This window comes from Loxodonta africana, chromosome 5 (genome assembly GCF_030014295.1).
Source record: "Loxodonta africana isolate mLoxAfr1 chromosome 5, mLoxAfr1.hap2, whole genome shotgun sequence".
Classification (NCBI taxonomy): Eukaryota; Metazoa; Chordata; class Mammalia; order Proboscidea; family Elephantidae; genus Loxodonta; species Loxodonta africana.
The window spans coordinates 52,734,808-52,751,520 of NC_087346.1; the positions used below are offsets into that span (position 1 = coordinate 52,734,808).

General features: G+C 39.8%; 1 protein-coding gene across 6 annotated transcripts in view; it reads right to left on the reverse strand.

Moving 5' to 3' along the window:
• The window catches only part of RAP1GDS1 (Rap1 GTPase-GDP dissociation stimulator 1), a 174,060-nt gene that overhangs the window by 13,962 nt on the left and 143,385 nt on the right, over positions 1-16,713 (reverse strand). For 5 of the 6 annotated variants that reach the window (XM_010590453.3, XM_010590455.3, XM_010590452.3 and 2 more), the window contains one exon: positions 8,371-8,510. In XM_010590453.3, coding sequence (XP_010588755.2) covers positions 8,371-8,510 — 140 coding nt within the window. The remainder of the gene's footprint in view (positions 1-8,370; positions 8,511-16,713) is intronic. The other variant, XM_010590454.3, reaches the window with a different exon arrangement.

The following is a 16,713-nucleotide window of genomic DNA, read 5'->3' on the forward strand; positions in this document are numbered from 1 at the left end:
AGCTCACTCTTCATCAGCATCTCTCTCCAACCCATTGTACAGTCCCTTCCAAGTCTGATGAGTTGTCTTCGGGAATGGTTCCTATCCTGGGCCAACAGAAGGTTTGGGGATCATGACCGCTGGGATTCCTCTGGTCTCAGTGAGACCATTAAGTCTGGTCTTTTTATGAAAATTTGGAGTCTGCATCCCATTGTTCTCCTGCTCCCTCAGGGGTTCTCTGTTGTGCCCCCTGTCAGGGCAGTGAACGGTTGTGGCCGGGCTCCATCTAGTTCTTCTGGTCTCAGGATGATGTAAGTCTCTGGTTCATGTGGCCCTTTCTGTCTCTTGGGCTCATAGTTATCGTGTGACCTTGGTGATCTTCATTCTCCTTTGATCCAGGTGGGTTGAGACCAACTGATGCATCTTAGATGGCCGCCTGTTAGCATTTAAGATCGCAGACGCCACACTTCAAAGTGGAGTGTAGAATATTTTCATAATAGAATTATTTTTCCAATCGACTTAAAAGTCCCCTTAAGCCATAGTCCCCAAACCCCCGCCCTTGCTCCGCTGACCTTTGAAGCATTCAGTTTATCCAGGAAACTTCTTTGCTTTTGGTCCAATCCAATTGAGCTGACCTTCCATGTATTGAGTGTTGTCCTTCCCTTCACCTAAAGCAGTTCTTATCTACTAATTAATAAGTAAAAAACCCTCTCCCACCCTCCCTCCCTCCCTCGTAACCACAAAAGTATGTGTTCTTCTCAGTTTATACTATTTCTCAAGATCTTATAATAGTGGTCTTATACAATATTTGTCCTTTTGCCTCTGACTAGTTTCGCTCAGCATAATGCCTTCCAGGTTCCTCCATGTTATGAAATGTTTCACAGATTCGTCACTGTTCTTTATCAATGCATAGTATTCCATTGTGTGAATATACCACAATTTATTTACCCATTCATCCGTTGATGGACACCTTGGTTGCTTCCAGCTTTTTGCTATTGTAAACAGAGCTTCAATAAACATGGGTGTGCATATATCTGTTTGTGTGAAGGCTCTTGTTTCTCTAGGGTATATTCCGAGGAGTGGGATTTCTGGGTTGTATGGTAGTTCTATTTCTAACTTTTTAAGAAAACGCCAGATCGATTTCCAAAGTGGTTGTACCATTTTACATTCCCACCAGCAGTGTGGAAGAGTTCCAATCTCTCTGCAGCCTCTCCAACATCTATTATTTTGTGTTTTTTTGGATTAATGCCAGCCTTGTTGGAGTGAGATGGAATCTCATCATAGTTTTAATTTGCATTTCTCTAATGGCTAATGATCGAGAGCATTTTCTCATGTATCTGTTAGCTGCCTGAGTATTTTCTTTAGTGAAGTGCGTGTACATATCCTTGGCCCACTTCTTGATTGGGTTGTTTGTCTTTTTGTGGTTGAGTTTTAACAGAATCATATAGATTTTAGAGATCAGGCGCTGGTCGGAGATGTCATAGCTGAAATTTTTTTCCCAATCTGTAGGTGGTCTTTTTACTCTTCTGGTGAAGTCTTTAGATGAACATAGGTGTTGGATTTTTAGGAGCTCCCAGTTATCTGGTTTCTCTTTGGCATTTTTAGTAATGTTTTGTATTCTGTTTATGCCTTGTATTAGGGCTCCTAACATTGTCCCTATTTTTTATTCCATGATCTTTATTGTTTTAGACTTTATGTTTAGGTCTTTGAGTTAGTTTTTATGCATGGTGTCAGGAATGGGTCCTGTTTCATTTTTTTGCAAATGGACATCCAGTTATGCCAGCATCATTTGTTAAAAAGACTATCTTTTCCCCAATTAACTGACACTGGGCCTTTGTCAAATATCAGCTGCTCATATGTGGATGGATTTATATCTGGGTTCTCAATTCTGTTCCATTGGTCTATGTGCCTGTTGCTGTACCAGTACCAGGCTGTTTTGACTACTGTGGCTGTATAATAGGTTCTAAAATCAGGTAGAGTGAGGCCTCCCACTTTCTTCTTCTTTTTCAGTAATGCTTTGCTTATCCGGGGGTTCTTTCCCTTCCATATGAAGTTGGTGATTTGTTTCTCCATCACCTTAAAAAATGTCATTGGAATTTGGATCGGAAGTGCATTGTATGTATAGACGGCTTTTGGTAGAATAGACATTTTTACTACGTTAAATCCTCCTATCCATGATCAGGGTATGTTTTTCCACGAAAGTAGGCCCTTTTTAGTTTCTTGCAGTAGTACTTTGTAGTTTTCTTTGTACAGGTCTTTTACATCTTTGGTAAGATTTATTCCTAGGTATTTTATCTTCTTGGGGGCTACTGTGAATGGTATTGATTTGGTGATTTCCTCTTCGATGTTCTTTCTGTTGATGTAGAGGAATCCAAGTGATTTTTGTATGTTTATCTTATAACCTGAGACTCTGCCAAACTCTTCTATTAGTTTCAGTAGTTTTCTGGAGGATTCCTTAGGGTTTTCTGTGTATAAGATCATGTCATCTGCAAATAGAGATAATTTTACTTCCTCCTTGCCAATTCGGATGCCCTTTATTTCTTTGTCTAGCCTAATTGCTCTGGCTAGGACCTCTAGCACAATGTTGAATAAGAGCGGTGATAAAGGGCATCCTTGTCTGGTTCCCATTCTCAAGGGACATGCTTTCAGGCTCTCTCCATTTAGAGTGATGTTGGCTGTTGGCTTTGTATAGATGCCCTTTATTATGTTGAGGAATTTTCTTTCAATTCCTATTTTGCTGAAAATTTTTATCATGAATGGGTGTTGGACTTTGTCAAATGCCTTTTCTGCATTAATTGATAAGATCATGTGGATTTTGTCTTTTGTTTTATTTATATGGTGGATTACATTAATGGTTTTTCTAATATTAAACCACCTGGTATAAATCCCACTTGGTCGTGGTGGATTATTTTTTTGATATGTTGTTGAATTCTATTGGTTAGAATTTTGTTGAGGATTTTTGTATCTATGTTCATGAGGGATATAGGCCTGAAATTTTCTTTTTTTGTGGTGTCTTTACCTGGTTTTGGTATCAGGGATACGGTGGCTTCATAGAATGAGTTACGTAGTATTCCATCATCTTCTATGCTTTGAAATACCTTTAGTAGTAGTGGTGTTATCTCTTCTCTGAAAGTTTGGTAAAACTCTGCAGTGAAGCCGTCTAGGCCAGGGTTTTTTTTTGTTGGGAGTTTTTTGATTACCTTTTCAATCTCTTTTTTTGTTATGGATCTATTTAGTTGTTCTACTTCTGATTGTGTTAGTTTAGGTAGGTAGTGTTTTTCTAGGAATTCATCCATTTCTTCTAGGTTTGCAAATTTGTTAGAGTACAATTTTTCATAATAATCTGATGTGATTCTTTTAATTTCAGTTGGGTTTGTTGTGATATGGCCCATCTCGTTTCTTATTCAGGTTATTTGTTTCCTTTCCTGTATTTCTTTAGTCAGTCTGGCCAATGGTTTATCAATTTTGTTAATTTTTTCAAAGAACCAGCTTTTGGCTTTGTTAATTCTTTCAATTGTTTTTCTGTTCTCTAATTCATTTAGTTCAGCTCTAATTTTTATTATTTGGTTTCTTCTGGTGCCTGATGGATTCTTTTGTTGCTTGCTTTCTATTTGTTCAAGTTGTCGGGACAGTTCTCTGATTTTGGCTCTTCTTTTTGTATGTGTGCATTTATCAATATAAATTGACCTCTGAGCACTGCTTTTGCTGTGTCCCAGAGGTTTTGATAGAAAGTGTTTTCATTCTCGTTGTATTCTATGAATTTCCTTATTCCCTCCGCGATGTCTTCTATAACCCAGTCTTGTTTCAGGAGGGTATTGTTCATTTTCCAAATATTTGATTTCTTTTCCCTAATTTTTCTGTTCTTCATTTCCACTTTTATGGCCTTGTGGTCTGAGAAGATGCTTTGTAATATTTTGATGTTTTGGATTCTGCAAAGGTTTGTTTTATGACCTAATATGTCGTCTACTCTAGAGAATGTTCCATGTGCACTAGAAAAGAAAGTATACTTTGCAGCTGTTGGGTGGAGTGTTCTGTATAAGTCTATGAGGTCAAGTTGGTTGACTGTGGCAATTAGGTCTTCTGTGTCTCTATTGAGCTTCGTACTGGAAGTCCTGTCCTTCTCCAAAAGTGGTGTGTTGAAGTCTCCTACTATAATTGTGGAGGTGTCTATCTCACTTTTCAGTTCTGTTAAAGTTTGTTTTATGTATCTTGCAGCCCTCTCACTGGGTGCATAAATATTTAATATGGTTGTATCTTCCTGGTCAATTGTCCCTTTTATCATTATGTAGTGTCCTTCTTTATCCTTTGTGGTGGATTTAACTTTAAAGTCTATTTTGTCAGAAATTAATATTGCTACTCCTGCTCCTTTTTGCTTGTTGTTTGCTTGATATTTTTTTTTTCCATCCCTTGAGTTTTAGTTTGTTTGTGTCTCTAAGTCTAAGGTGTGTCTCTTGTAGGCAGCATATAGATGGATCGTGTTTCTTTGTCCAGTCTGAGACTCTCTGTCTCTTTATTGGTGCATTTAGTCCATTTACATCCAGCGTAATTATAGATAAGTATGTGTTTAGTGCTGTCATTTTGATGCCTTTTTATGTGTGTTGTTGACAATTTCATTTTTCCACTTACTTTTTTGTGCTGAGACATTTTTCTTTGTAAATTGTGTGTTCCTCATTTTCCTAGCAGTTGAATTTATGTTTGCTGAGTCGTTATGTTTTTCTTGGTTTTTATTTTGAGTTATGGAGTTGTTATACCTCTTTATGGTTACCTTAATATTTACCCCTATTTTTCTAAGTAAAAACCTAACTTGTATTGTCCTATATCGCCTTGTTTCCCTCTCTATCTGGCAGTTCTATGCCTCTTGTATTTAGTCCCTCTTTTTGATTATTGTGATCTTTTACATATTGACTTCAATGATTCCCTGTTTTGAGCATTTTTTTCTTTTTAAAAATTAATCTTAATTTGTTTTTGTGATTTCCCTATTTGAGTTGACATCGGGATGTTCTGGTCTGTGACCTTGTGTTGTGCTGGTATCTGATATTATTGATTTTTTGACCAATTTCTTTTAGTATTTCTTATAGCTTTGGTTTGGTTTTTGCAAATTCTCTAAGCTTGTGTTTATCTGTAAATGCTTTAATTTCACCTTCAGATTTGAGAGAGAGTTTTGCTGGATATATGATCCTTGGCTGGCAGTTTTTCTCCTTCAGTGCTCTATATATGTCATCCCATTGCCTTCTTGACTGCATGGTTTCTGCTAAATAGTCTGAACTTATTCTTATTGATTCTCTTTTGTAGAAGACCTTTCTTTTATCCCTGGCTGCTTTTAAAATTTTCTCTTTATCTTTGGTTTTGGCAAGTTTGATGATAATATGTCTTGGTGATTTTCTTTTTGGATCAATCTTAAATGGGGTACAACAAGCATCTTGAATAGATATCCTCTCGTCTTTCATGATGTCAGGGAAGTTTTCCGCCAACAGGTCTTCAACTATTCTTTCTGTATTTTCTGTTATCCCTCCCTGTTCTGGAACTCCAATCACACACAAGTTATTCTTCTTGATAGAGTCCCACATGATTCTTAGGGTTTCTTCATTTTTTAAAATTCTTTTATCTGATTTTTTTTCAGCTATATTGGTGTCCACTCCCTTGTCTTCCAGGTCCCCCACTCTCCATTCCAATTGCTTGATTCTGTGCCTCTGACTTCCTATTGAGTTGTCTAATTCTGTAATTTTACTGTTAATCTTTTGGATTTCTGAATGCTGTCTATGGATTCTTGCAGCTTATTAATTTTTCCACTATGTTCTTGAATAATCTTTTTGATTTCTTCAACTTCTTTATCAGTGTGTTCCTTGGCTTTTTCTGTAGATTGCCTTCTTTCATTTCTGAGGTCATCCCTGATGTCTTGAAGCATTCTGTAAATTAGTTTTTTTATTCTGCATCTGCCAATTCCAGGATTGTTTCTTCATTTGGGAAAGATTTTGATTCTTTAGTTTGGGGAGTTGTAGAAGCAATCATGGTCTGCTCCTTTATGTGGTTTGGTATCGACTGCTGTCTCCGAGCCATCTATAAGGTATTGTAGTGATTTATTTTATATTTGCTCACTGAGTCTTATGTTGTTTTGTTTTCTTTCAATATATGTAGATGGGCTACTAGATTGTGCTGTCTTGATTGTTGTAGTCCTTGAATCACTTCTGCCCTATTACCAGGTGGCTTGGGCTGTTACCAGATATATAAGCCTAAGAGTCCATTCACTATTCTTGAGTAGAATCTCATTTTGGGTGACCAAGTGTGTGGTGCAGACTGTCACCTATCCACCTAGAGGTGTAGTGGTGATAGTTGTGTGCACCAGATTCTAGTAGCAGCAGGGGGTCACACTCCAGGGGGGAAAGGATGCTGACAGGCTTCCCCCAAGTGCCAGTGAGGTAGGTGTGTATCTATTCCTAAAGCACTTTGGTGGGTAGGCTCTGCAGCTGTACCTTAGGCACCCAATGCAAGTACCTCTACAGATTGGTAGGTGTCACCCTCCTTAGACCCCTAAGGCAGGAGGCTAGGTGGTCTGGGGGGAGCTTCAGCCCTCAGTTCCCTGTTGTGGGTCAGTGAGGACTCTGTTTAATAAGCAGAGATATCAGACCTGGGAAACTTGTCTTTCCAGTAATCCACTAAAACAATTACAGTCAGATCCGTATCAGAAATGCCTTTGCATTATAATAGCCACCTTGTTCCCTGTAGGGATGAAAGCCCAAGACTGTGGATCTCATATGCTTGGCTGGAGCTGGTTCTGTATTTTTAGTCCAATTTCGGGAAGTCAGGGAAGGATTTTTGGTCCCTGGGTTTGTTGTAGCTGTTTCTCTCAGGCCAGGAGAATGGGTTAGGAAAAGACAAAAAAAAAAAAAAAAACAAAAACACAAACAAACAAACAACAAAAACCGCAGAGCACTTCACTCTCTGGCTCAGGAAATTCCAATGTTAATGAAGCCGCCTGGGAAGGGGAGGGGAGGGATCAGATAGATAGGAGAGAGTAGCACCCCGGAATATAGACAACGTTACTTATCTTGCTTGGGATGACTGTTTTATCTGAGATTCCTGAGGGGTGTGTAGCCTGTCTGCGTTGGCTGGGTCGAGATTGCCCCCAAGGGTCAGGCCCGCGTCCTTTGCTTGTGCTGTCTCAGAAGCCGTGGTCAGTTCCTCCACTCCCAGTGCAAAGCCCAGCGCCAAGGTTCCCTGGCTGGGACGCCACACTTCAAGCTCCACAACCAGTCGCTGCCTCCCAGTGACTTCTCCTCGTGTCAGTTGCGTCGCTGCGCTGCCTTCATGCACTGGCTAGGCTTCCCCTGTGGTCACTTCCGGGGGCTAGGCTGCGTCCCGTGTTTTCGCCGTCTCAGGATGCCGTGTTCAGCTCCCCTGCACCTAGTCCAAAGCCCGGCACCAAGGTTTCCTGACTGGGACGCTGGCTCCAGGCTCCGAAAACAGTCGTTGCTTCCCCATGGTTGTTTGTTCTCAGTCTCTGTCACTCAGGTCAACTCTTTAGATCTGTGTTTGATGGTCAGGGTTTGTAGACTGTCACGTATGTGATCGATTCACTTGTTTTTCCGAGTCTTTGTTGCAGAAGGGATCCGAGGAGGCTTCTACCTAGTCAGCCATCTTGGCCCCGCCTCCTGATCGAACATACTTTGAGAACTGCTACTCAAAAGGAATGATCAAATCCACTTCAATGTTTGCCAAATTTAACAGTAATTTAAATTTTAAAAGGGTGAGAAAAGTAACAGTTATAATCCAGAGCTCACACAAAATACAGACCTTGTGGCGCTTATCATGTGCCAGGTACCAGCTGAACACTTCATATATATGATCTCACTGAATCCTACTCAAAACACTTTCAGGCAGGTATTATCATTCCGGTTTTATGTATTAAGATATAAAGTGACTTGACTAAGTAAATGGTAGACAGAAAATGTGAAGCCATACTGTCTGATTCCAAAGCCTTACTCTTAATTATTATGGAATTTGTTGATGTTGTTAGGTGCTGTCTAGGTTCCTCTGACTCATAGCGACTTTACTTATAACAGAAGGAAACGTTGCCCTGTTCTGCACCATCCTCAAAATTGTTATTATGTTTGAGTTTATTGTTGCAGCCACTGTATCAGTCCATGTTATGGAACAGAACTAAATAAAAAAGCTCAGTCTTCAATCTTTTTTTCACAATCATTGATTAATGTACTTACCTCTTTGGTAGGCATCTGATAAATGCAATTCATTATGGTTTCTCCATGGAATTCACTTTGAACAATATACATAAATACATAAAAATACAAGTTTATGATGTAGAATTTAGGGTATTGGGTTTTCCAAACAGGTCACTCAATGGTTACCAGGGACCCGTAATCCCCTGGAACTTACCTTTGATTTACTGTGTCGTATGAGGGCAGACAGCAGTCTGTTTGACTCCCCCATCACACCAGCATGGTCTTTGGCTTCACACCATTCTACCAAACGCTCCACTAATTTCACATTCTTTCCCAGTTGTTCAGCAGCTTCTGCTATAGGAAAGAAGGCAAGCCACAAAGGAATGAATCACTGATAGGCAATCAACTGAAATAACTGGTAAAGATGTAAGAGTGGAAGAAAATTACATGCCTCAAAATCACAAGATTAAAGCACGAACTACAAATACAGGTAGCCTCCAGGGTTACAAACACTGACTTATGGACAACTACTACTTGCCCTCTAATGTTATGTAACTTTGCCCTCACTTTGAAACTACTGAATCAACCCCTACTTGCAAAACAAATTCATCATAATCACCTTCACTTGCAGCACATGCAGCTTTTAAATCACTAAAAAGGCTTCAGAGTCTTTTCTTGCACTAAAAACCACCAAACCAAACCCATTACCTTTGAGTCAATTCCAACTTATAGTAACCCTATAAGGTAGATTAGAAGTGAAACAGGCTGCTCAGCCATATCTTGAACAGTACCTGAGCCATTTTTTTCTCGTTTCTTCTTTCTCTTCTTTCCCTCCCCCAGCCCATCCCTGCCTCCAAGTAAGATTCTGATGTTAGCTTTCCAAATAGTTAAGTGTTAACCAATGTTTTCTCTAGGACTGTGGAAAACAAGTGATATTGATCTAAGCCTGTCGAATAAGACGAAGGATGGCGCCAGCTACCCGCTGAGCGACTGGGATAATGGCAGGAAAAGATCAACATGTTTGAGATACAACCACCAAAACCAAACAGAAGAAAGAACGTGCACATTCCACAAGTCCCAAAAACTTATGGCCCCTTTATCCCTTAAAAACCTGAGCTGAGAGAGGCGGGGCCAAGATGGCGGACTAGGTGGACACTACCGCGGATCCCTCTTGCAACAAAGACTCGGAAAAACAAGTGAATTGATCACATACGTAACAATCTACGAACTCTGAACAACAAACACAGACTTAGAGACAGAGAACCAACAAATACAGGCAGACAGCAATCATTTTCAGAACCAGGAGCCAGCGTACCAGGCAGGTGACCTTCGGAGCCCAATCTGGGGCAGAGCCCAGAGGGGCAGACGGCACAGACAAGGGGCCCAGCCCTACACCTCGAACTCATCCCGGGAGGGAGCCTAGCTGGTTGGCGCGGGCGGCGTAGCGGTGCAGCCAGTAGGAGAAGCACCCGGGAGGAAGTGACTGGTCTTGGAGCGGGGAGAGCAGCGTCCCAGCTGGGGAGCCGTCCCGCCGGGATATTGGCAGGTGCGGGCGGAGCGTGAACGCGGGAATCAGCTCTATATTCTGAGGTGCTACACTCCTAGCTCTCTGATCCCTCCCCCACCCTCCCCAGGCGGCTCCATTAACATCCGAATACCCTGAGCCAGAGGGAGAATTCAGATAGGGATCTGACTGCATTTTTTTTTAGCTGATTACCTGGAAAAACTAGTTTCCCAGTGATGGCTCAGAGACAGCAGTCCATATCAAACCACATAAAGAAACAGACCATGACAGCTTCTCCAACCTCCCAAACAAAAGAATCAAAATCTTTCCCAAATGAAGATACAATCCTGGAATTATCAGATACAGAATATAAAAAACTAATTTACAGAATGCTTAAAGACATCACAAATGAAATTAGGCTAACTGCAGAAAAAGCCAAGGAACACACTGATAAAACTGTTGAAGAAATCAAAAAGATTATTCAAGAACATAGTGGAAAAATTAATAAGTTGCAAGAATCCATAAAGAGACAGCATGTAGAAATCCAAAAGATTAACAGTAAAATTACAGAATTAGACAACGCAATAGGAAGTCAGAGGAGCAGAGTCGAGCAATTAGAATGTAGACTGGGACTTCTGGAGGACCAGGGAATCAACACCAACATAGCTGAAAAAAAATCAGATAAAAGAATTAAAAAAAATGAAGAAACCCTAAGAATCATGTGGGACTCTATCAAGAAGGATAACTTGCGGGTGATTGGAGTCCCAGAACAGGGAGGGGGACAGAAAACACAGAGAAAATAGTTGAAGAACTCCTGACAGAAAACTTCCCTGACATCATGAAAGACGAAAGGATATCTATCCAAGATGCTCATTGAACCCCATTTAAGATTGATCCAAAAAGAAAAACACCAAGACATATTATCATCAAACTTACCAAAACCAAAGACAAACAGAAAATTTTAAAAGCAGCCAGGGAGAAAAGAAAGGTTTCCTTCAAGGGAGAATCAATAAGAATAAGTTCAGACTACTCAGCAGAAACCATGCAGGCAAGAAGGGAATGGGTCGACGTATACAGAGCACTGAAGGAGAAAAACTGCCAACCAAGGATCATATATCCAGCAAAACTCTCTCTGAAATATGAAGGAGAAATTAAGATATTTACAGATAAACACAAGTTTAGAGAATTTGCAAAAACTAAACCAAGACTGCAAGAAATGCTAAAGGAGATTGTTTGGCCTGATGACCAATAATATCAGGTACCAGCACAATACAAGGTCACAAAACAGAAAGTCCTGATATCAACGCAACTCAAATAGGGAAAGCACAAAAACAAACAAATTAAGATTAATCCTAAAAAATAAATAAATAAACAAAATAATATACACAACAGGGAATCATGGAAATCAATAGATAAACGATCACAATAATCAAAAAGAGGGACTAAATATACGAGGCATTGAGCTGCCAGATGGAGAGTGATACAAGGCGATATAGAACGATACAAATTAGGTTTTTACTTGGAAAAATAGGGGTAAATAACAAGGTAACCACAAAAAGGAATATCAATTCCATAACTCAAGAAAAAAGCCAAGAAAAACGTAACGACTCAACTAACATAGTGTTAAACATTATGAAAATGAGGATCTCACAATCTACTAAGAAAACCGTCTCAGCACAAAAAAGTATGTGGAAAAATGAAATGGCAAACAACCCACATGAAAAGGCATCAAAATGACAGCACTAAAAACTTATTTATCTATAATTACGCTGAATGTAAATGGACTAAATGCACCAATAAAGAGACAGAGAGTCACGGACTGGATAAAGAAACATGATCCATCTATATGCTGCCTACAAGAGACACACCTTAGACTTAGAGACACAAACAAACTAAAACTCAAAGGATGGAAAAAAATATATCAAGCAAATAATAAGCAAAAAAGAAGAGGAGTAGCAATATTAATTTCTGACAAAATAGACTTTAGACTTAAATCCACCACAAAGGATAAAGAAGGACACTATATAATGATAAAAGGGACACTTGATCAGGAAGACATAACCATATTAAATATTTATGCACCCAATGACAGGGCTGCAAGATACATAAATAAAATTTTAACAGAATTGAAAAGTGAGATAGACAACTCCACATTTATAGTAGGAGACTTCAACACACCACTTTCGGAGAAAGACAGGACATCCAGTAAGAAGCTCAATAGAGACACGCAAGACCTACTTACAACAATCAACCAACTTGACCTCATTGACTTATACAGAACTCTCCACCCAACTGCTGCAAAATATACTTTCTTTTCTAGTGCACATGGAACATTCTCTAGACTAGACCACATATTAGGTCATAAAACAAATCTTTGCAGAATCCAAAACATCGAAATATTACAAAGCATCTTCTCAGACCACAAGGCAATGAAGCTAGAAATCAATAACAGAAAAACTAGGGAAAAGAAATCAAATACTTGGAAAATGAACAATACCCTACTGAAAAAAGACTGGGTTATAGAAGACATCAAGGAGGGAATAAGGAAATTCATAGAAAGCAACGAGAATGAAAATACTTCTATCAAAACCTCTGGGACACAGCAAAAGCAGTGCTCAGAGGCCAATTTATATCGATAAATGCACACATACAAAAAGAAGAAAGAGCCAAAATCAGAGAACTGTCCCTACAACTTGAACAAATAGAAAGTGAGCAACAAAAGAACCCATCAGGCACCAGAAGAAAACAAATAATAAAAATTAGAGTTGAACTTAATGAATTAGAGAACAGAACAACAATTGAAAGAATTAACAAAGCCAAAAGCTGGTTCTTTGAAAAAATTAACAAAATTGATAAACCATTGGCTAGACTGACTAAAGAAATACAGGAAAGGAAACAAATAACCCAAATAAGAAACGAGAAGGACCACATCACAACAGAGCCAAATGAAATTAAAAGAATCATTTCAGATTACTACAAAAAATTGTACTCTAACAAATTTGAAAACCTAGAAGAAATGGATAAATTCTTGGAAAAATACTACCTACCTAAACTAACACATTCAGAAGTAGAACAACTAAATAGACCCATAACAAAAAAAGAGATTGAAATGGTAATCAAAAAACTTCCAACAAAAAAAAGTCCTGGCCCAGACGGCTTCACTGCAGAGTTCTACCAAACCTTCAGAGAAGACTTAACACCACTACTACTGAAGGTATTTCAAAGCATAGAAGAAGACGGAATACTACCCAACTCATTCTATGAAGCTACCATCTCCCTGATACCAAAACCAGGTAAAGACATTACAAAAAAAGAAAATTTCAGGCCTATATCCCTCATGAACATAGATGCAAAAATCCTCAACAAAATTCTAGCCAATAGAATCCAACAACACATCAAAAAAATAATTCACCCTGATCAAGTGGGATTTATACCGGTACGCAAGGCTGGTTTAATATCAGAAAAACCATTAATGTAATCCATCACATAAATAAAACAAAAGATAAAAACCACATGATCTTATCAATAGATGCAGAAAAGGCATTTGACAAAGTTCAACACCCATTTATGATAAAAACTCTCACCAAAATAGGAATTGAAGGAAAATTCCTCAACATAATAAAGGGCATCTATGCAAAGCCAACAGCCAATATCACTCTAAATGGAGAGAACCTGAAAGCATTTCCCTTGAGAACGGGAACCGGACAAGGATGTCCTTTATCACCGCTCTTATTCAACATCATACTTGAAGTCCTAGCCAGGGCAATTAGGCTAGACAAAGAAATAAAGGGTATCCAGATTGGCAAGGAGGAAGTAAAGCTATCACTATTTGCAGATGACATGATCGTATACACAGAAAACCCTAAGGAATCCTCCAGAAAACTACTGAAACTAATAGAAGAGTTTGGCAGAGTCTCGGGTTATAAAATAAACATACAAAAATCACTTGGATTCCTCTACATCAACAAAAAGAACACCGAAGAGGAAATAACCAAATCAATACCATTCACAGTAGCCCCCAAGAAGATAAAATACTTAGGAATAAATCTTACCAAGGATGTAAAAGACCTATACAAAGAAAACTATAAAACTCTGCTACAAGAAATTCAAAAGGACATACTTAAGCGGAAAAACATACCCTGCTCATGGATAGGAAGACTTAACATAGTAAAAATGTCTATTCTACCAAAAGCCATCTATACATATAACGCACTTCCAATCCAAATACCAATGTCATATTTTAAGGGGATAGAGAAACAAATCACTCATTTCATATGGAAGGGAAAGAACCACCGGATAAGCAAAGCATTACTGAAAAAGAAGAAGAAAGTGGGAGGCCTCACTCTACCTGATTTCAGAACCTATTATACAGCCACAGTAGTCAAAACAGCCTGGTACTGGTACAACAACAGGCACATAGACCAATGGAACAGATTTGAGAACCCAGATATAAATCCATCCATGTATGAGCAGCTGATATTTGACAAAGGACCAGTGTCAGTCAAATGGGGAAATGATACTCTTTTTAACAAATGGTGCTGGCATAACTGGATATCCATTTGCAAAAGAATGAAACAGGACCCATACCTCACACCATGCACAAAAACTAACTCCAAGTGGATCAAAGACCTAGACATAAAGAGTAAAACAATAAAGATCATGGAAGAAAAAATAGGGACAACCCTAGGAGCCCTAATACAGGGCATAAACAGAATACAAAACATTACTAAAAATGCCAAAGAGAAACCAGATAACTGGGAGCTCCTAAAAATCAAACACCTATGCTCATCTAAAGACTTCACCAAAAGAGTCAAAAGACCACCTACAGACTGGGAAAGAATATTCAGCTATGACATCTCAGACCAGCGCCTGATCTCTAAAATCTACATGATTCTGTCAAAACTCAACCACAAAAAGACAAACAACCCAATCAAGAAGTGGGCAAAGGATATGAACACACATTTCAGCCAACAGACACATGAGAAAATGCTCCCGATCATTAGCCATTAGAGAAATGCAAATTAAAACTATGATGAGATTCCATCTCACACCAACAAGGCTGGCATTAATCCAAAAAACACAAAATAATAAATGTTGGAGAGGCTGCGGAGAGATTGGAACTCTCATACACTGCTGGTGGGATTGTAAAATGGTACAACCACTTTGGAAATCCATCTGGCATTATCTTAAACAGTTAGAAATAGAAGTATCATACAACCCAGAAATCCCACTCCTCGGAATATATCCTAGAGATATAAGAGCCTTCACACAAACAGATATATGCACACCCATGTTTATTGCAGCTCTGTTTACAATAGCAAAAAGCTGGAAGCAACCAAGGTGTCCGTCAACGGATGTATGGGTAAATAAATTGTGGTATATTCACACAATGGAATACTACGCATCGATAAAGAACAGTGACGAATCTCTGAAACATTTCATAACATGGAGGAATCTGGAAGGCATTATGCTGAGCGAAATGAGTCAGAGGCAAAAGGACAAATATTGTATGAGACCACTATTATAAGATCTTGAGAAATAGAAAAAACGGAGAAGAACACATATTTTTGTGGTTACAAAGGGGAGAGGGAGGGAGGGAGGGAGAGGGTTTTTTACTGATCAATTAGTAGATAAGAACTGCTTTGGGTGAAGGGAAAGACAACACTCAATACAAGGAAGGTCAGTCTAATTGGACTGGACTAAAAGGAAAGAGGTTTCCGGGATAAAATGAAAGCTTCAAAGGTCAGCGGAGCAGGGGCTGGGGTCTGGGGAACATGGTTTGAGGGGACTTCTAAGTCAATGGGCAAAACAATTCTATTATGAAAACATTCTGCATCCCACTTTGAAATGTGGCGTCTGGGGTCCTAAATGCCAACAAGCGGCCACCTAAGATACATCAATTGGTCTCAACCCACCTGGAGCAAAGGTAAAGGAAGAACACCAAGGTCACACGACAACTAAGAACCCAAGAGACAGAAAGGGCCACATGAACCAGAGACCTACATTATCCTGAGACCAGAAGAACTAGTTGGTGCCCGGCCACAATCGATGTCTGCCCTGTCAGGGAACACAACAGACAACTCCTGAGGGAGCAGGAGACCAATGGGATGCAGACCCCAAATTCTCATAAAAAGACTATACTTAATGGTATGACTGAGACTAGAGGAATCCCGGAGGCAATGCTCCCCAGACCTTCTGATGGCACAGGACAGGAACCATCCGCGAAGACAACTCATCAGACATGAAAGGGACTGGTCAGCGGGGGGAGAGAGATGCTGATGAAGAGTGAGCTAATTATATCAGGTGGACACTGGAGAGTGTGTTGGCAACTCTTGACTGGAGGGGGGATGGGAAGATAGAGAGAGAGGGAAGATGGCACAATTGGCACGAAACGAGAGGCTGAAAGGGCTGACTCAATAGGGGGAGAGCAAGTGGGAGAAGGGAGTAAGATGTGTGTAAACTTAGATGTGACAGACTGATTGGAATGGTAAATGTTCACTTGAAGCTTAATAAAAAAAAAAAAAAAAACCTGAGCTGATTGGTAGCCTGGTGAGACAGACAGCTTTAGGAGATCATCCCTCTCTGTCTCCATATACCGGTATATCTAATAAAGCTCTTGCTCAAGAATTGGCTGTTTGCGGCAGGCGGCTCTAACTTGTGAAACTGCGGTAACAGAAGTGCCCCATAAGGTTCCCAAGGCTGTGAATCTTTACGAAAGCCGACTGTCACATCTTTCTCCTCAGAGCAGCTGGTGAGTTTGAACCACCGACCTTTTTTGGTTAACTGCCCCAAGCATTTTAAGCACTGTGCCACCAGGGCTCCCTTTTCTCACACTATACCAAAAAAAACCCCCACTGCCATGGAGTCAGTTCCGACTCATAGGTGCCCTATGGTGCAGAGTTATAACTGCCCCAAAAGGTTTCCATGGCTGTAAATATTTATGGAAGCAGACTGCCACATCTTTCTCCAGCGGAGCAGCTGATGGATTTGAACCTTTTGGTTAGCAGCCAAGTGCTTAACCACTGCACCACCAGGGCTCCTTTTCTCGTACTA